The sequence below is a fragment of the Micropterus dolomieu genome, linkage group LG08, assembly GCF_021292245.1.
Source record: "Micropterus dolomieu isolate WLL.071019.BEF.003 ecotype Adirondacks linkage group LG08, ASM2129224v1, whole genome shotgun sequence".
Lineage (NCBI taxonomy): Eukaryota > Metazoa > Chordata > Actinopteri > Centrarchiformes > Centrarchidae > Micropterus > Micropterus dolomieu.
The window spans coordinates 6,331,874-6,353,283 of record NC_060157.1 but is presented as its reverse complement, the minus strand read 5'-3'; the positions used below and the strand labels follow the sequence as shown (position 1 = coordinate 6,353,283).

Below are 21,410 nucleotides of genomic sequence, written 5' to 3'. Positions count from 1 at the left end.
TCTGTGATTCCTTAACTTATATTTTTACGTAGTATTCAACTAGTTTATATACTGCATAATAGAATTCCTGAAATTGAGTTATGGCTTTTGGTTTAGTGTGCCACCCCAGGATTTTCAGTGGAACCATCTGGCCACCCCTGGGAAAATCTTCTGGGGGCGCCCTTGTCTTTAAATCGCAAACAAACAAAGTGGCCCGGACCGCTCCACACAACACTAGCTGTTCCAGTCATGATTTGTGTGTCAGGTAACATTAAATGACTTGCCCACGGACATTCAGCTTACTTCCTAGTTCTCCAAGACATGCTGTTGTTGTGATGATAACTATAGCAGCAGGAGAGTTGTGAGTGTTGTTGTCTGGAGCTGGTTTGCTGGCTTTGGGGACGTCTCATCCTCTCTGCATGTTAGCTTTGCTGCAGCAACTGTAATGTCAGTTAGTTAACCCACAACTTAGCTAACGTTAATTACATTACTTGCTATGACATTGTTCCCTCTATATCATGGTTTCTTTCATGGTGATGGATTTCTCCATAATCGCTTACAGCATCTTTTTAAAGAGTAGGAAAAGAAGAGCTAACAGCAACATTCTAATGCCAAGTTAACTATATACACTTACCTTCAAAAGTCTAAAATATCAACATGAAGATTTGATTTGAGAGATTTCTGTTACACTTGAAAACAACAATATGTTGTAGAAATAAACTTTGTTGAAAGTTTAGACACAAAGTAAAGAGGCAAAGAAAGTCTTTGGTGAGCCTCTTGGTCCTGAATGACAAAAGCTGTCCATATTTTATGCAACTTTGAAGAGGGCAGATTAAGGCCCACAGCAGCAGACTTTGACAGAGGAGTCCAGTGGACTCACAATGGCCATTTTAAGGAGCAGAAAACAAGAAGTCCTCACTCATGCGTTTCTTTGTGATCAATATGCTAACTCGAGGAATGCTAAAATCGAGGCGGATGCTTGACAAAGATGGATAGATTTGCATCGTCCGTGAAATGTCACCGATTCAGTGGAGGATGTCACCTCAGGATCACTCGGCTGTGTGATAAGCCTGACACATCAGCTTGGGGTGGAAAGTGGCGTGGCGCCACTCTCCCGCTCTCCCTTTCCTGTCAGAGCAGACGGATGACAACGACCACCACTGCTGCAGGTCCGGTGGGACCCAGGTAAAATGAACACAATTAAAAAATGGATGAGTTGCAATCTGTGGAGAAAAGTCAATGTGTGAGGTTTCGAGTGGTTAGCGACTGAGTGATTGCAGAAAAATAAAATCATTAATTTCAAGCGAGGGTTGTCAATCTAGATTTGATAGAAACACTCTGAGCTGCAAAAAGTTTTCTTATTATTTTTTGATTAGATTGTTATGGAAGCACTTGTGTTTATTTGCAAAAGGTGATCACATTTCAGCTCGTTAAATTGCTGAACATAGCCACCTTGACACAGTACAATAGGTCCACATCCACTATGATATATTTAGACTGATATACATCACTTTCAGCACATCAGACACTCCTTGCTAGAGATTTCACTGATAATGGGAACAAAGCTCTGTCATTTTCCATAGATAATGTAATTGCCATAGGGAATGAAGCCATAAAGATGGCAATAAAGGTTTTAATTTTACTGCCTTCTTCCAGAATTTGACCCTTTGTGATGCCCATATTTCCTTATGGCCCGAGGCAGGCCTGCGCTCTGAGACTCTTCTGTCTATTTGTTCAAGATCAAAGGTCTGTCCAACAACAAGAAGTACTGACAGGCTGCTTTGGCATATGTTGGGCCTATCTATTGGACCATGGGGAAGGTGAGAGAATGAGAGCTTTCTAGCTTGCTGTTTTCCTCATCACTCTGTCAGAAAGGCTCGTCTCTGGAGACTTTCAGCCAGTTTGTGTGGTCAAAACAAGAGAGTCACACAATGGGGGAAACAGCAATCACCAAACTAGTACTTTAGTGTGACCCATAGCTTGACCCACTGTCAAATTCCCCACCTTGTTCCATTCTGATGCTCCCTTTTGGCTGATTTTGACTGATTGGTTTTGTTTTGTTTTGCCCTTTGTTGTTCCTCAGCCCAACAGTCTTCCTCCTTTTCACTTCTAGGCTGCGGGAATCATATCTCATATTGTATCCCAAAGACTTCGATTGTAATCCTGTTGCTTTCTGAAGGAAAAACACCAGAAGCTGACAGAAGACAAAGCACCATCCACCCACAGGATCCCGGGTAACTAATAGCCCAGGTCAAAATCTGTCCTTTTATTTATAATCCTCAACAGCATGAAATATGAAGCGGTAGATTGAGATGCATAACTTCTCCCCCTTTTTTTGAAGCAGGAAGCCCTCAGACACCAAAAATGATGAAATGCTTTGGCTGAGAGGTAAACTATTAATAGACTCCTCCACCTGAAACTGTCACTGTGATCCCTGCTCTATAGCCCCTCATCCACACCAGGAGCACCTTTCAGGGACCAGTGAAGGGCTGCTGAGAAGGACTATCACATATGCTGAGGTGCACACAGCACTTACTGTACAGAAGACACGCTTATGCAGAGGCAAATATGTTTCGTAATTGACAGAAGCGCGCATGTTTCAGTAGAGCAAAGTGTGGAGATGCAGAGATTCTGGGTGTATAACTGCAAATCTGTAACAAAAGCCTAAAGTGTTGTTGAGTCAAATAGAGGATGATAGTAAAACAGGCACGCCTGCATTTTTCATGGCCAACTAATTAGCCATTTCCCCTAAGAAGCACAATAAGAGCTCTTGTGTGTGTCACTGCCGTCTGCTGTGCATAATGAATAAAATGCTCATTTTAAATATTTTGGGGACAACTTTCAGGATGTAAATCAGCCAGCAGTAAAGTTATGTCAGAGGAAAAGTCACTGCCGGTAGCCACCACATTCCACAAATGATCATTTATTACCCAACACTATTTTTAAGGGGGGAAATGGCAGCCTCCCTTTGTCAAATCTAACAAGGGAATAGCTTTCAGGTGCTTATACCACAATAACTCATCTCTGTGACCTTTTGAGCAGGAATTAGGGCACTTTCATCCTTGCTCAGGTGCTTGTTGTAGTCCATTAGCATTTTTAAAAAGTGCTACGGAGTATAAAGAAAAACATGGAATCTTTCATTAATAGATGTAGTGAACTTTAGCATGTAGGGTAAATTATGAAAAATGACGTGATTGAAGAGATGATTATAGCATTGCTACAAACTTTACTTTAAAGCCTCATCTACCGACTAACAAGCTGAAGCATGTGGTTTTATTTTGGTTTTATATTAGTATTTCATGTAGATGCTAAAGTCCATGATAACTTCAAGCACACGCAGCAATCATGAGTTCTTTCCTTGTTTCAAATGTTCAGTTCCTCCTTTATCATTATTCTCAAATTCAACATGCTCCTCCTTCAGGGAAATTACATAGCCAACAACCTAATCCCAGTCGTGGTGCTATTCCACGCTAGCAGACCAAATTAAACATCTGACTGCGATTGCTGAGAGAGACAGGAGGCACAGTCTTGTAACCTATTCTCTATTTTTGAGGCTTCTAAATAATTCATAGGTAAAACAAAACACAACAAATACCTTGAGACGCGTGCTACCCAGTAAATTAATCCCACAAAATGAAATAGAACTCTTGCGGCTCAAATTGAAGCAATACCGTGATATTAAAGTGTGAAAGAGAACACAAACACTGCAACAAATTACAAAATACCAGGGGGATCAACCACAGTATTACAGAGGATGACCAAATACCATTTCATGTGGGACAGGCAGTTTAATACTGCTGTATCGTTATTATCAATAAATTCTAACATGCAAGCTAGTTTGAGTCATCATTGCTAGCGTCATATATCAAATCATGAGGTAGCTATATATGATCACCTTGGGTAATCCATCAGAAATATCATGCAAGATATGCAAAATTACTGATTATAATTAGGGGGAAAAAAATCAACAGCTCCCAAGTTTTGTTTCAATCAACCATGCAAGGCACTCCAGAACCCTAATGTACCAGATTGTGTTGAGATGTCATACCTTCTGCTGTCTGCTGTTCGTTTTGTATTACCCATTTCCCTGTGATCAAAAGCATTAATCTAAAAAAAGGGATATCTGAGTGCAAATATCATCTTTATATGTCCATTACTTATTAATCTTTATGTTCATTCCGGGGCCACTAAGTCATGTCACCTAGATGTCCTCTGAAAGCAAATGGCCCGACACAGTATATTGAATTACATGTTCCCCTATTTACTGGAAAAGCAGGTCTTGGAGATAACAAGAAAGGTGATATTTACTGTAGCCTGCAGCAGTGTGATGTGCCCTGCCAAATCACAGCTCAGGTGAGCCAAGGAGCTCATCCGTGTTGGGGAGAGGACGAGACTGTGACACACACAGCGAAGATGCATTTACAAGCATGAACACTCACATACGTACTGAAAAGAGTGATTCAGGTAATTGTACCTAAAGATGAGCAACTGGTGGTGATGGTTCAAGTGCCCTTTGCAAAGTTTAGTGTGGACTAGGGCTGTCCTCGACTAAGGATTTACAAAGTCGAGTCAGAATCGTCAAGTCCTGCCTATAGTCGACTGATAGTCGAATCATGTGTGTTTTTGTGCACGGCGATTGCGAGCTGACGCTAAACTGAGGCTCATTGTTGACCATTTTCTCTCTCTCTCTCGCCTGCCATTCACCGGTCCTGTGCAGAGTTTTCGCCGTGCTGCCGACAACTGCATGCACCAGTTGGGGCTCCATCTCTCCTGCCACTGCACACATGCTACGCATACACATGCGCACTGACGACCCGGGGTTAGGGTTACAATTCTGGAGTTATTCACGCACTTTAAAAACATTTATTGGAAGTTATTTTTCTTTTTACATGTTTATTTACAGCATTAAACGTTTAAATGTGTATTGTAATAGGTTGTATATTAACTTATTGAGAGAAAACTGGTAGATCTATGTAAAATCTGACGTTAAGCACCCCCATATCGGCAAAATGGCATGATCCTTGTTTAGCTGCGAAGCTTCGACTGTGAGACTGACTGTCAAATCAGGCTCAGCCCATCGAAGCATCGAATCTTCGACTATAGGGGGTCAGCCCTAGTGTGGACCCTACATTTTTTTTTCTTTCTTGGGTTTTCTATTAATCCAAGTTTCTGTAAAGGCAGTTTTTTGTTTTTCAGTTCAGCCATAGTGACTAACGCTGTTTATGTCCTTTTAATTCTGTCAAACAAACCACTGTGGCTGCTCTGAGAGGTTACTTTTCCAAGGAAATAACCTGCTGAAACAGCAAACCAGTCTAAAAAAAATCTGGTGAAACTCCCGTAAACTGAAATGCAGATAAGGTCCTGTGAATGCAAATAATAATAACAATAAAGGGTTATGTTAAAACAGTATGACCATTTTCACTTTAACAAATGGTCACATCTAGAGGCAGGTAACCTAATTTTGGCCATAAAGACAAAGATATACTTTGTTTAAATGAATCGTCAGTATAGTTCAGCATCTAGTTGTGTTCAAGTTACAAGGCTGGTCAATGACTTTAGAAAAAGAAGCAACAGAAGAAGAATGACTCAATTAAAGTAGAGACAAAATGATTAGTCCATTAATCAATTATTTCCAGCCACAGTAAATTATAGTGCAACTATTTTGATCATAGATCAATTGATTTTAATTGTTGGACTTGCTGCTTCAATTTATATGATAGTAAACGGAATATATTTGGGTTTTGGACTGTTAGTTGGACAAAACAAGCACTATGAAGATTATTATTTTGGGCTTTAGGAAATTCTGATGGGCATTTCTGACCTTCTGTAGACCGGACATTTAATCATTAATAAAAAAAACAGTGCACATTGAGAAATAATGAAAATAATCATAAGTTACAGTTTAACACCAGATATTTGGAAATCTTTGCTGTAGGGTGACAGCGTGTGGAGTGATTTTCTGCTTTAGTTATGGTTACTGTCAGATTCTGGCTCTGAAAATATATTAGCTGAAAACACACATTTCACTAAGAAGAAAAGTAATTCTCTTTCATATATGCATGAAGCAGATACATTACATTTAAAGATAGCTTGTTTATTAAAAATAATCATCACTGCTTTCATGAGCTGGTTTTACAGTACTTTAAATCATCCATTTGCAAATTAGCAAATCTTTTTCTTTTTACTTGGCAATATTTTCCTGGTTTTTGACACAATAACCTCTGTTTCATCAATGAATTACTTCATGGTAATATGTGACTGTGAAACATTTAGAGGCAGAGATAGTGCAGCATACGAACGAGAACACTTTATGGTTAATAAAGTGTTTTGATCATCGAATATAGGACTTGGGAAACAGGTGCAGATGAAACAACTGGAACACATGGTGGAAGCCAGAAGCTCAGCACACCTGTTCGTATCCTGCTAAACAGCCTCGCAGTGGATCGTCTCTGGAGCACAAAATAACTTCCATCTCACACATACAGCGCACATTTCTCCAATTCTAATAGCACAGAGATGGAGAACAGACATTTGTCCCTTTTAGGGCCAATAGCAATGGTGATAAATGAAAGCAGGACTCTTTCTCTATGCTGCTGGAAGATCTTAATGCATTTTCCTCTGGTCTGTGTAGACAGAGCACTCCGCAGGGAGGGAGGGGAGGATAAGTAACTATAGGAGGTGGTAATGGTGTTGGTATCGGCTGGTGTTGTTTGCCCTAGCTGTATTGAAGCGATGGTCCCTGAGGAGCCTGGCACAGGGAGCTGGGTTTGTCAACCTTGTCTGAGGGACTTAATATGAAAACAACACTAATGAGAACCATTTCCATTGCTCTGTTTATTTTCAGAGATGCATTGAGCGGGGCATGCACACGGCTCAGTGATCGCACGTTGCATTGCATTCATTATGGGGCCCTGGATGGGCTACTGATACATTACACACAAACACACTTATAATTGCATTTTTTTTTATTGTTCAGTGCTACTTTTAATGCTGCGCCGAAGCAAAATGAGCTCCATCTGACCAAACACAATCATAAGGTTATGCATCTGTTTGGCATCTTTTATCCTTTTAGACGTTCTGACTAAAAGCTACAAATTAGACACATTTATTATGGATTCCATGACTGAAGAAAAAAAACACTATATATATATATATATACCCAAACTATAGATACTCTACAGTATCTAAAGAGATATTCTTTTCATCAATAAATGACAAGCTTCAGCAGACAAGTATCATTTCCTGAAGCAAAATGAATCCTCCAGTGTCCATCTATTCACTCTCAGACATGCCATTTTGAAAATCTCTCTAAAGTGACACTACTCTAGAGATTGAAACCACTATTTCATTGAGCAGAAAATTGCTATTGAATTTGGAGCTGAATAATTGGAAGCCATGTTCCAATGCAACCCGCAGAAAAGGTATGTTTTACTGTCACACTCAAACCAATGACATTCTGAAGCTGAGCGGCACAAATGGTATGGGTATTGTTGGACGGGACATTGCTCTCCTTTGTATATGAGCCATATCGAGCAAGGAGTTGGAAGGCAATTTGGAAAGGATGCAATTCACTTTTATTTGATAGAAGGCCATGAATGGAATAAAAAAAATAAATATCAGCTTTTTAAAGAAAAGACACAAGCATTCAGCTGTGCAGTTACCTTTGCTGTATTTGTCAAAGGTTGGACTATTACTGAAATCTGAAACAGGGCTAAATTATATTTTCAACTATTTTGTAGTTTTACAAGAAAATTCCGGGTGTATAAATTAAATGTTTATTACACATATAAGATGTAATGTTTACATGCATCTAAATCAGACAGGAGACTATATTCCTCCTGATGTGGCAATAATGTTATAGGCATCTTCGCAAAATAGTCATTTAAAAAAAACACCCCTTATGAAAAGAATAACTGCTTCAGTAGCTCTTAATCTGTTTGCTGTATTTCTTGTGTTGAGGTTGGTGGCACTGCATCTCTCTCGCCCCCTCTCTCCCTGCCCCTCCCTTCATCCAGTGATCGTTTTGTGAACCCGTTAGCCTGTCATTGGTTTAGAGACTCCAAATGACCCTGTGTTTCTGCAGAAGACTCATTCATCCCCTCCCTCTCCTTCCCCAGGCCACTGGCAATACTGATGACCACCAGAAAGACACACACGCGCACGGCCACATGCACTTCTTACAGACAGACATTAGCACATGCACGTACACACACTGATGGCTGCTGTGGTTTGCTGGTGTAATGTGCTTTGTTGTGTGAAGGTATCAATCAGAGGGGAGCAGATTATTAGAGTGTCTGAAAGAGATCAAACAATGTTGCCGTCTGCACCCACACATGGCTGATTTACAGGCAGGCTGATAAAGTACTGCAGCTCTCTGTCAGGGGCTACATGACGGCTCGCCGCGCTCTTAGGATAAATTATTGCAGAGGCCCGCGGTAATGTCTCTCCACCTAGCAACCAGCCGCCCCAGCCACTGCCAGGGGAGCCCTGCCTCGTCTGCCATAATGGCACTGTGTACGGGGTCAGCAGTTACTGTATCGTAGCAGGGTAGGAGGGATATATACACACATATACACGCTTGAATGCATGCGCGTGCACGCTTGCGCACCGTTTCTCGTTTGTCTCTACACCTGCCATTGGAAGCAATGCCAAAAGACACTCAGGGATGACTACAGGAGGACTGAGTGGACACAGGGGAGGTGCTGATGTCTCGCTAGAATTTTGCAGTAGAGCAACATTTTGATAAACTGATGCCAAGGCTCCAAAGAAGACAGTGCTGGGGGGGAGGGGATGGTCGCCATTATCAAAAAATAATGCTTGGCAAAAAACATTATAGAAAGCCGTTGGTAACACTAAGTCTGATCTCACTTGTGTGATTGGCTGAGAGGCAATTCTACAGACACATATTTCTTAGTATATCTCTGTTATTGTTAGTATGCAGACCTGCAAAAAAAACAATCACTTCCTGATTGATAAGAGCCAAATATTGACATTTACGTATACTAGTGTTTGTATGACAAAACAAAGTATCAACTTGATTCACTTGCTAAAACAAGGCTACACATTTTTTGAGCTGTACTTTAGCAGACAGTGACAAAGATATATAGATAGATAGGTAGAAATCAAAATGAATAAGTCACCACCCAGAAGTGGATTTCACTTACAGATGACGCATAACTATTTTATATCCTGCTGAGTTCTTTTTATTTACTCAAGATGGCTTTTTTTCCTGTGCACTGAGCAAGGTCAGAGGAAGTAGAGTTCACCCACGAAATTGACAGGGAAGACACAGTGCTGAAAAAAAAGTAAAGAGAGAGAGTAGAAAAACTATACTGAGATGCTAAAAGATAGATGCTGTCGATTGAGTGTAATGAATATTTTACTGAGGCTTTCTCCATTAGAGCTTTTCAACAATATCTTTCTATATTAAAAAAATAGGGAATGTAAGAAATACAAAAAACAAAAACAACTAAAAAATACATCTTTCTAGAACTAAGGAGTTCAGAAACTGGCTTTGGCAAGTCGTCTGCCATTTTAGTAGTGACTGGGTGATCGCCTTCTCCCTGCCCCCTCCCCTGTGTTATCTCGCTCAAAGCAGTGCCATCCCTCCATTGTAATAATGCCGCTTCCCAGCAGCCCTTGGAATGACCTTTCTTTAATTAACTGCATCTTGATGAGCAGATCTACATAGAATGTGAAGGTTAATTAATGAAGTATCACTGCTTAGTCTTAAAACCATCACCTAGCGGATGACAGCCAGCCCACCACTCTCAATTTTAGCCCCCGATCTCATTAGCAATGGTAGGCCAACGGACAGCTCTGCTCTGGCCAGTGGATCTCAAGTAAATTGTATCAAAGACAGGCGCTTTGATATCCTTCGTATGGCTACATAAAACCATATTCTGACTGTACACTTTGAATAATATATGAGAAATCCTCACAAATACGCACACACATTCTTACATTCTTACATCACATAATGTGTTCATGTTTTTCTCTGAGGTATGAATGTAGTCAGCAACTGCATAAATAATTCAAATGAAGGTAAAATAATATTTCAATTAAGATCCATGTAATCTGTTTCCTGCAAACAAATACATGATGGATGGTGATGGATAATTCTTGTATTATTGCACAGTTTCATCTTGATAAGCTTTCGGTTTCGTGTGATTTCATTTCAGGGCGCATTTCAGCGTCGCTTATCATTGCAATTTGGAAAGAAGATCCACATTAGCAAATGTTGCCCAACTACTAAAAGTGTCTTCGTGTGGCAGCTGAAGCTGGTAAAAGATGGGACGATGATGATCCAGGGTCTACGGTTACAGCACATTTCCCAAAACTGGCTGTGCTCACACAGCTTTTTGTCTATCTATAATCTATCACAGTAGAGGATGAGGTGAGCCATCGCCTCAGTATGTACAGACAGCACTTAGAGCACAAACATTAGGTGGACATGTGACACTATCCATCACCATGGATGCTAGTTTTTGTTGCTGTGGATTGCAAGGTTTCCCTCCCGGGATATCACAGGCCAGGCGAGCCACCTGGGCTCATTTACCTTCCCACCTGGACTGGCCATTTGAAAATTAAACTGAAAGTATCCAAGATTACTAGCCTGGGCTGGGTTTTCTGGCTCCTTTCATGTTGAATGAGAGCCCCAGTCAAATAGGGATGATTTTAGAATCCATTCAGAATTTGCACCCAACTGAATATTGTGAAGATGTGTCATTATATCCTGCTACAAATCTACCAGCTTGTATGCATTGTATGCAGTTTCACTGACACCTAACAACATCTCTGAGTGACTCTGTGTGCTGCTGTAGCATCTACAGATCTCCATTAGGAATCACTATTGTATCAGTATTTCTCAGCACTGAGAAATATGACTGAGGTTCTCTCCAAGTAACCTTGCTTTAGCCTTAAAGTCAAAGCATTAATGCATGGCTTGACTTTGGGTAGCAGTGGAGGCACAAAACAACTTCCACAAGACAGCAGAGTTTGACAAGAGCGTGTTTATCCTTTTTATCCAATATCTGCAGAATAAAGAATAAAATATGACAGATATACCCAGGCCATCTGGATACAGCTAACCAACAAGCAGAGCTACCAGTCTCTATTTGTGTCTGTTAGCACAACAAAGTTATTGATTCTTACCATTTACCACTACAACCTTTTGACAGCAGACACAACCACATATGTAAAAGCTGACATGGCTGACTTCATGTCAAGCTAACAAAGAGTGATACCCCCCGCTGTCTCGCACTGCTGTCTTTGTATTTATTGAATAGAATTGAAACAGAATAGAATACTCTCTTCTTGTGCTATATCCACACCTTATTTGTATCCAGAATGACAATGATTTCCAAGCCTCATTTATGGATCAAGTCATGAAAAAAGACAGAGTGAAATTCCGTTTTGTTGCTCATAAATTGTTAAGATTTTGCCAGGGTAAACTCGACCCCTAATTGGTGTAGCTTTTTGCTACCACTGATATAGTGTCACGCATTCACTGATGACTGTCAGGTAAACTTTCTATATAGAAGTATTTCTCCGCTGAAGCGTCTATCTGATTTCCCTTTCAGCACCTCGAATGACACCCCACTAAAAGCTGCCACAATACGCTTCCCGCACACAACGCTGTCACCAAAGACAACTTGGGAGAAGCGAGTGTTTTGAGAGTTTGAAACAAAATAGCTGGTGCAGCATTTCCCCATTTCCGTCTGAAATCCTTGACACCAGAGGATTTACAGTGAAGTGAAGTGAGGTGGGTGCTGTATGGAACGAGCTGTGGGGGCTGCGTTAGCTGGGGTGGGGTGGGGGTCCACACTACACTCATGCTGACAGGGATCCTCCCTGTAGCGCATGCTTTTTTTCCATTAGTTCCTTACTCACTCTCTTGCCCTCCAGACCCGCAGAGTGAGGAAGATTTAAGTGGCCAGTCAAGTGAAATCCCCAAGGTTTGGCAGGTGTGAGGTCTGGCTTCATTATCTACAGACACCTCGGCCCAATTATGAGCCTTTCTCCCTCTGTGACGATGATGATGCCGTGTGTGTATCCATGTGCCATGTCGGTAGGTGTGTGTGTGTGCAGGGCATGAATAAGCCAGCCTCGTTGTTATCTGTCTAACTATCAAGACTACCTCCTCCATCATGACATTATTGACAATTTTACACAAAAAAAATGCGCACACACATCACACGTGCACATGCACACATGCATCTTTTGTTTAGATATAGCCCCGTAGATCTGGCTAAACCCAAAATATTCAGTCCATAGCTTCACTGTCTGCTCCTTCCTACTTGGGAGCAGAAAGCAACACCTGAAACCTACTTGTGCAATAATGTTAATGGTCAGTTCCCAGAGACCATAATTAGGACTCAATATAAAGAAAAGCAAAGAGACACAATAAATTATAATACCCGTCCTGTGATCAAAAGTCTCTCTGATTTTGATACATCTCCATGGCTTCTCCATTTTGCTGACCCACTAGTTCCAAAATGTCAGCTACTACAAACTGGAGCACTGCCTTGTAAGCTGCTTCAAACAAGCACAGGGTCTCTTTCTCTAGCCTGATTTTGGACACCCCCTGCTGACACTACAGCGAAATACAACGCACCTACAGTATCTACCTTCCAAAGCGGACTCCACTAAAAATACTTCAGTTGTGATAGAAATGCACTTTTAATTAGGAGAAGAGAAAGCTTTCTTCTTCTAGGTAACATTCACATTTTACACACCCGGCAACGTGGCCACATTAACGTTCCCGCAAGCTTCTGTATCAGTAAAAACATTTTTAACTACATAAAATATTTTATACTCAATTAAAAACAGAGGATTTTATCTTCATCATGTTTCTTAGGGTTGAATACTGTCCTCCTCAGGCTATGGCCTGCTATTGTCTATGAAGCCACATGTACCCTCTAGTCTCTGGTTAGCCTGCACTCATCTGCAGCCCTATCATCTGCATCAGTTGGCAGATACAAAGAGCATAGCGCTGATTTGCGTGTGAGCATGTGCGCCTTTTGTGTGTAGCACTGCTGCACTTGTTCACAAATCTGTGTGTGCGCTGTGTGTGCTTGTGTACACTGTCTTTTTATATGATAAAGTGGCAGTGTTGGAGGAATCTGATGGTTCCCAGACTTTGGCTCTGTATTATCTGATGCTGAGATGGCAGCTGTTGACCAAAGGAATTCATACATGTGTGTATAATTTGTCTTATGGCTCAAAACAAACACGGGACTCAGGACATCTTTTACCCATTCAATTTGACATGACACAAACAGAAGGTCGCTATGTGTGTGTGTGTGTGTGTGTGTGTGTGTGTGTGTGTGTGTGTGTGTGTGTGTGTGTGTGTGTGTGTGTGTGTGTGGTTTCGCAGTTGCTTGATTATAATTTCAGGGCTGTCTATAAATAGAACAGACCACAAATCTAAGCACATTACACAGTATTTTCTCAGAAAGAACAAACGATCAACATCCTTGGGCTGAAGCATGTTGCACCATAGCTTTGAACTCAGCATTTTATTTGCCTCCTCTTAATGATAATAATCTTAGGACTGGCAGCGGCGAATGAGCCTCCCCTGAATCGCAAAGAAAAAAAATTGGCATGAATTAATAATAAGAAAAATTACTCAAACTCTGCACACCACGACCTGCCGCAGCACGGTGAGCAGCGGGCCCTAAGGTGACAAAGCTAGATAAATATTTTATTTCTAAATATGATTTTGGGCTCCTGAGCCTGCTGTCTGACAGTCCTTTCCAGGTTATTGCAGCACATGGCTAAACCATTAAGCTAAAAAGAGACTTGGAATCTATCTGCGACTCTTGTCTGGACAGAAGCAAGACTCTGAGATCAGGTTTATGTGTAGCGGCCAGCTTCTAAGGCTTGTGTCTTGCCAGTGAAGTGAGTAGACGGTGTTCTTTGGGTGCCCTCAGGTGGAAGCATGGTATAATTGCTGTTGACAACCTACAAGTCATTGTGCAATTAAAGCATCTGCCGCTCCTGTGTGGCAGCGGGCTGTGATGCCTTGTGACAGCTCGTAGCCATTAAGCAACTGTAAGCAGCTGGCGTGCCTCGGTGGGGGAAAATAATGTGACAGAGGCACTCCCCCCTATTGTTGCCCTTGTCTCATTGGGGAAAAGAGGGACATTACATCACTCACTGAATTCTCGGGCATCTCAATGAATGGGAAAGGGGCACATCTACAAATTAGAATTGGCACAGCTGGATGTCCAAATGATATTTTCTTTCTGAGTACAACAAATGAAGAAAGGCTTATAGGATAGGGGGGACTCATAAAAAAACAGTCACTAGCATGCAGTGTAACCAGGTATTGATGTAAATTAGAGCTTAAACGATTAGTCAATTGATCAATTGGCAGAAAATCAATTGATTATTGATTAATCATTTAAGTACATTTTCAAGCACACTTAGTGATTCTGTTTTTTTAAATGTGAACATTTCCAGCTTTTCTTTGTTTTCTATGACCGTAAACTGAATATCTTTGAGTTGTGGACTGTTGGTCATACAAAATAAGAAATCTGAATTCGTCCGCTTCTGGGAAAGGGTGATGGGCATCTTTCACCATTTCATGATATTAAAGAGACCAAATGATTAATTAATTATTTGAGGGGTCTGTAGCTTAATCAATCATCATTAGTTGAAGTCGTACTGGGAATATTTGTAATGATACACCTTACTGTTGCAGTGTTTCCTCATATATAAGAATGAACTGCTCAATCATAAGACTTCCTTGCTGGTGTTAAAGTGTGAAAAGTGAAAAAAACTGATTTACAATTCTTTTGATTGAATAATGAAGTCTAGATCAGAGTAGAGGGCATACTGGCCTGTTCTCCACAGCTGGAGTGATGACATAAGTCTTTCTTTGATTAACCCATCTCTGAGTCATTTGGCTGTCACATGTGAATGCAGTCTTTGATGTACATTTGAGTTTATGGGATTTATGTGCACATGATTTGCACGCTCGTCGGTCAGATGTAATTATTTATTTACTTACCTCTTTTTCATGTCTTGGGCCGAGTCATAAATTTTCAAAATGCCCTAAGAAAACAGTTCTTTTCTAGTAATATGACATAAACTGTTACCATACATTTATCTGAATCTACGGGGACAATCCTGACAGGATGAAATTCAAAGACAGTGGTAATCAACTAGTCAGATTCATGTGGGCAGGCCATGAAAGGCCCTGCATTGGTGTGTGTGTGTGCATGTGTGTGTGTGTGTGTGTGCATGTGTGCACCTCCTGTCTGTCTCAAGGATTTGCTGTTTCAGCAGGGAAGGAATCAGTCCTGTGCCTTTGCCATGCAGGAAAGTCAGCGTAAGGAAATTCCTGAGCTTCACAGTGGCAATCACGCAGTTAAGGACCTGCCACTGAAAATGGAGCTGTATGTCAGTCACTTTCATGGCTTATTCACACTTGCACAAACGCTCTGGCATAAAAAGAGGCATTCACATTCACTCACCCCAACAACCCAGTAAACTGCCCTTACTTTAAAATGGTAGAGTATGTATATTTAAGTGCCCTACAACAATTGCCACATCTGAAAGCTTACCTCTCACAGGAGAAACACACTGAAAGTCGTTGATACCACAGAAAGTGCTAAAGCTATATTCTAAAAATGTGCTAACGTTGTAGCCCAGAGCTCACCTGTAAACAATGTAGTTAGCTAAGTGACAGTAGACTTTAAACGTCCCTTAAAAACAGATAGGCCTGTTATTTGTATCGTTCAACAAATGAATAGTTTTAGTATGCAAAGTGGGCTACTTGATTGGACTTCCACTACGACAGGTGGCAGTACCGTTAACGGTCTTGCTACGTTAATGTTAGGCTTTTTAGAAACGAAGAAAACACGGTAATTAATAGGTAGAGAGATCCTAAAATCGCCCAAATTTCTCTCACTGCAAGCCGTTTACATGATAAAGTTTTGTATTATCAAGCCTCTTTTTAAAAAACTTTTTAAACTAACTAAATTACACTTTCAGAACAAAAGTGGATCCGTGACTGAATCCCACTCCCAACAATGAAGGGTAATGCTGCGTTCAGGTACTCGTAAGTACCGTGTGGCTGACTCTAGCTGACTCCAGTGTCATTTACCATAAGACTGGCCCCGCGTTTAATGCACTTGTTTGAATAAAGACAGCCAAAAGAATGTTTATTATGGACTGGCAGAATATAGAGGGGGGAACTTTGGGATTACAACTCGTGTTTTGATTAGTTGACTTTCCAAATGGCATGTATATAAGATGACGTTTAAAAACAAAACCCAACAACACAAATATAAATTCTAACAAAAATATTTACTGTAAGAAATAACAGTGTAGCTAAAAAAATACACCACTTTTATCGTGTTATCGTCAATGCGCATGAGGTAATTTAGATTTTTCCCATAGTTATAAAAGCAACATGTGACGTCACGTGAACAAAAACGCATGCTTATCCCGCTGCCGCAAACCTTCCGTGGCATGTCGTAAAAACGGTCTGTATCAATGTTGTCAAGAGAAGTACACTGTTATTTCTATTGATAGTGAGACCGCGGTAGCGTCCACATTTTTAAATATGTAATAACGTTAGTGGTGCTGGCTGCATGTTCACTCGAGCCGGTACCGTTTAACAACATGATGGACGTCGTGTAGGCTTTGAGAAGCCAGAAGATGAGTTAATCTCTAGCAAAACAAGCTCGAAAATGGCAACATACAACGCCGAAGGTATAGGCAACCCGTTGTTAACAAGATCACTCACTAAACCATATCTGCAACATCTCAGTCATAATTTTGCGCCGTAATATTGCAGTAATCTTGTCAGTTTCACGTATATCACGCAACTTCCTGTTAAAATCCTGGGTTCCTGTTTTGTGCTTTCTTCCTTCTGAAGTCGCTGCAGGAAATTCTGTTGTGGTGGAGGTGAGCCCAGATATCCATATCTGTGGCTTCTGCAAGCAGCAGTATAATAATTTTGAGGTCTTTCTCGCTCATAAGCAAAATGGATGCTCCCTACCCACCTCTGACACATCAGCTACCACTGCAACAGCCACTCTCACAGGTAAAATACTATACTTCTGGTTTTGTTGTCAATAATTTGTCTGCAAATTAGATTTACAACTACTTGCCTCGTGCATTCAAAACCTTAAACATATCTTTGTCCTACTCAGATTCCAGCACTGAGTTTGTTTTTGAGGAAACCTTCCAGACATGTGTTATGAGAGGTGTTAAAAAGATCCTGACCAAAGCACAGAAAACACCTTCCAAAAAATTAAAACCTGCCCTGACTTCAAAGAGACACAGCTGCTGTTTCTCAGGTTGGTGCCTCTCACAGTTTATGACTATAACACATTCCTTCTTTTTGGGAGGCAAGTACTTCCTGCCAGTCAAGTCCCACTTTTATTTATTTAGGACACTTTTAGATGACCTTTTCACAAGTACACAGTCTGCACACACCTTGTAAAAGCACAGTTTCTGTTGATCCACAGGTTGCACTTTTAAGACACAGTATGGCCAAAAAGACATGGAGCGGCATCTCAAAACCCACACCGGTATGTCAATACTTTTCCACATGTGTCTCCCTGTTGTTGAAGCACTTATTCGGATACTGACACAAGTTGTTTTCCCATCCTCCATCCAGGGGAGAAGCCATTTGAATGTGAGCTGTGCCACAAGCGCTTCAGTCGACGGGACAAGCTCAACATGCACAGCCGTTCACACACTGGCGAGAAGCCACACAAGTGCAAACACTGTACCTATGCAGCCGCAGACAGCAGCAGTCTGAAGAAGCACTTACGTATCCACTATGATGAACGGCCTTTTAAGTGTCAGATCTGTCCGTACGCCAGCCGCAACTCCAGCCAACTCACTGTGCACCTCCGCTCGCACACTGGTAGGTAATCAAATATCCAGAATTGTCAGCAACTGTGGAATGATGTTATTTTGTAGACTTAAAATTTGTCTTGTCATTCATTTCCTTTTAATTTTCCAAGGGGATGCACCTTTCCAGTGCCAACAGTGTGAAGCAAAGTTCAAAATCAACTCAGACCTGAAGAGGCACATCCGGATTCACTCTGGCGAAAAGCCTTACAAGTGTGACTTTTGTGAATACCGCTGCGCCATGAAAGGCAACCTGAAATCTCACATTCAGATCAAACATGGCACGGAGAATTCCTTCCACTGCGTGCACTGTGAGTTCCAGTGTGCCAACAAGACTGCTCTGCGGCAACACTCACGAGAACACCAACCCACTCAGCCCATCCAGTGTTCCAAGTGCACTTACTCCTGCTCCAGCAAGGGGGCGCTCAAAGTCCATGAGAGGATCCATTCAGAGGAGCGCCCTTTTAAATGTGACTTCTGCAACTTTGCCTCCAAGCAGCGCAGCAACCTCGTCATCCACAAAAAAAAGTGCCACTCAGATAAACCTGAAAAGGGCAGCAGTGGGAAAAGTGGCAGAGGTGGGGGGAAAAGCGGAGGAGGTGACTCTCCAAAGCCCGTTGGCTCCAGATACCGGGCCAAACTAGATGCGGCTCGAGCTTTCTGCTGTGATGTGTGCAGCGCTTCCTTTGTGAGGGAAGACTCCCTGCGGAGCCACAAGAAGCAACATAGAGACACTCAGAATGTGTTGCAGTTCCAGCTCTCCACCCCAGCCGATGCAGTTAACTTGGTTCCTGTCACAACGTCACAGAGCAACACCCAGCTAGAAGTTCCTATCCTGTCTGACTCGGCTCCTTACACCAGTGCACAGCTCAAAATCATCGTATCTCACCCTCTGGGCCAGGAGAACCCCTTAATACCAGCTGGTGTGGATAGTCAGAATAAGACCAACATGGTCCTGCTAAGTCCGGAGAGCCAGGACATGGTTGTAAACTCCATGATCCAACAGGTCAACCTGCTAGCACCTATGCAGCCCCTTGTTTCGTCCCAAACTGCAGAAGCCACTATTGAACCCCAGACGGTCCTGTTGACACAGCTCGGCCCCGCTGACACCAACAACCCTCTCCACCAGGCCCTGCTGCAGACGGCTATAACCACTCAGGACTCCAGCAGCGGCTCGCAAACATTCATTACAACCTGCTCTGAACTTGAGGGCCTCAACGCCCTGATCCAGGAGGGTGGGACAGAGGTTACAGTGGTGACAGAAGGAAACACCGCCATGGTGACCACAAAAACTCCACCCAACATGGTGTGTGGTTCCTCAGAGGACATGTCTAAGCCAGCACGGACAGTTACTGTTGAGGAGAGTGCCTTAGCCTCTGAGGAACGTGCGTTGCTTGTGCCAAACATCAGCCTGGGCAGCCAGAATGTGGTCATCCACAGCATTCCACTGATAGTGTCCACTCAGCCACAGCAGAGTGCAATACAGCAGCTCCCTCCTCACACACTCTACTCAGATTCGCACACACTGGAAGGCATCCCGCAATGAGTTGAGGGTCGGGAGTGTTTTTCTTAAAATGTAAAGACTGTAACTGCATCATAAGCTATTTCTTTGCCAGTAAGAACTCTTAGGTCTATACGTTACATACATGTGCAGCCCATTAACATTTAACTGCTTTTGTTTCTTGCAAGTTAATCATTAACCAGTGAAGTAACATTACGGTTGACTTTGGAGACATGTTGAGTTTTCCGATTTTAGAATAATTAATTGTTGTAGCTGTTCAGTCAAGAATGTTGTCATGTTTAACACTGAATAACATTTTGAATGTGAAAGTTAACCATTTGGACATAATTTCATATACTCTATTTTCAAGTGTCTTTTTGAGGGGTATTAAAATAAACCTTATTTTAAATCAATGAATTGAATAAATTATTCAATTAAAGTAAGGTTTATTTTCAGGCAAAGTCATAGGAGAAAATGTCTGAATAAGGAAAAATTTAAATCTGAAACAGATTGTTAAATACTTTGTGCCCATATTTAAATATTGAAACAACTTGTGCCATGGATTTCTCCAATTTGTCCTTTAGGTGGCAGCAGAGTTATATGAATAAAGGGTGAAATCTACTCTGAAATTGTGGAGTATTGCAGTCATGAAATGTTTATTCTACATATTCTGGATGTGTAGCTCTTTTTTGGAAATGAATATATTTCAAGTCCCCATCCTGAATCTATAAAGCAGATTTCAGTTGTAGAAAACATTAGACTGCATATCAAGGTCTTAGTTTCTAAAAGCCAAGTCGCTCTCCCAATAGATTTTTCAATTAAGTGCCTGTTTTGCCTGTGGCTACCTATTATTGTGGCCATTTTTACACGCAGACTTCAGCACTTAGTATTTGCAGAAAGTGAAGGCTGCAACTTAATAGGAGTCTCCTATGAACAGTTGACCATTGATTTCTTTTTTGTCCCTCAGCACTAATGGCTCTACTGATAAAGACTCCTACCTTTTCTGGCTTCTGCATGGCCACAAACTCAGATTTGTTTGATGAATAACTCTCTGCTTCAGAGATTGTTTGATTTTCGTAAGGGGAAGTCTCTTCTGGAAGTAAGCATATTTTCCAAAATGTCAAAATTATATTACATTTACATTCATTTGGAAAGCGCTTTTATCCAAAGCGACTTACATTTGAGGAACAACATACAATCATTAACATAGAGAGCATAAAATACAGCACGAGATCTACAACTGCCAATACATATAGAGGCAGCAGTAAATACAATTAAGCGCTAATGGCACATATCGCATCAATGGGGTAAATACCTAGGGAAAGAAGTTAGAGTTAACAAAAAGTGCAATCAATACAAGGTAATTGTAGGGGATAGAAGAAGAAGAGCACAGGAAGTGCATGTTAGATGTTAGGAGTTAGAGGTGTTATAAGAGGAAGTGTTCTCGGAAGAGATGAGTTTTCAAGAGCTTCTTGAAGTTTGCTCTTGGTCTGATGGCGTGTGGTAGCTCGTTCGACTAAAGAATGCCTGCAATATATCAGCAATTAATATCCTAAATCTGGGATAAATGAGCATATGGCTCCTCTTTGGAAAATTGGGAATTGTAAATTTTGAATTACTCCTTCAAGTCACGGTAGATATTTCGTTTGATCTGCTGCTCCAGATTAATAACTCAGAAATCCTTCACAACTTCAGGAACATAAAGCAAGTGAATACTGAGAGCACCTTGTTCAGATCCTTTGGTGGGTCTGGACTGGGATAAGTTATGCTCTTGCATTGTTAGTACCTGCACTCAAGCTCATATTTATATTATGATCACACCAACGGTCCATTGTGTCAGCGGTGACCCTTTTTAACACTGTGTGATTCCAGGACCAAAGTCTGTCGCCTGACCTTCAGCTGGAATTGCGAGAAGATGGGGAAAAAGCTCTTGAAATTCCATTATGTATGAAGATGAGCATTATGTGAGAAAAGCAAGAAGTGCTCTCTGGTGTATCTCTTTGATCTATTATCTAACAGACTTCCAGGCCCTAATCCTGAGCACCCTTGAGGA

At 41.4% G+C, this 21,410-nt stretch overlaps 2 protein-coding genes across 8 annotated transcripts in view; one reads left to right on the top strand and one right to left on the bottom strand.

The window, feature by feature from the left end:
- LOC123975244 (teashirt homolog 2) overlaps window positions 1-16,019 on the bottom strand; it is a 105,477-nt gene extending 89,458 nt beyond the window's left edge. For 2 of the 4 annotated variants that reach the window (XR_006826012.1, XM_046056545.1), the window contains exons 1-2: window positions 15,552-16,019; window positions 15,239-15,369 (exon numbers count right to left, since the gene is read on the bottom strand). The gene's annotated coding sequence lies outside the window, so the exon portion shown is untranslated. Of the gene's footprint in view, window positions 1-13,441; window positions 13,559-15,238; window positions 15,370-15,551 lie in introns of those variants that run through there. The other 2 variants (XR_006826013.1, XM_046056546.1) reach the window with 2 other exon arrangements.
- Window positions 15,872-19,991, top strand: zfp64 (zinc finger protein 64 homolog (mouse)). 4 transcript variants are annotated; one of them, XM_046056550.1, is made up of 6 exons: window positions 15,872-16,026; window positions 16,871-17,038; window positions 17,148-17,294; window positions 17,466-17,528; window positions 17,618-17,869; window positions 17,970-19,991. In XM_046056550.1, the coding sequence occupies exons 1-6, from the start codon at window positions 16,020-16,022 to the stop codon at window positions 19,400-19,402; spliced, it is 2,070 nt and encodes a 689-aa protein (XP_045912506.1). In that variant the 5' UTR covers window positions 15,872-16,019; the 3' UTR covers window positions 19,403-19,991. The 4 variants fall into 4 exon arrangements, with proteins under 4 accessions (XP_045912506.1, XP_045912505.1, XP_045912504.1 ...); XM_046056549.1 differs by having other exon boundaries at window positions 16,015-16,042; XM_046056548.1 differs by having other exon boundaries at window positions 16,015-16,048.
- The last annotated feature ends 1,419 nt before the right edge of the window (window positions 19,992-21,410 follow it).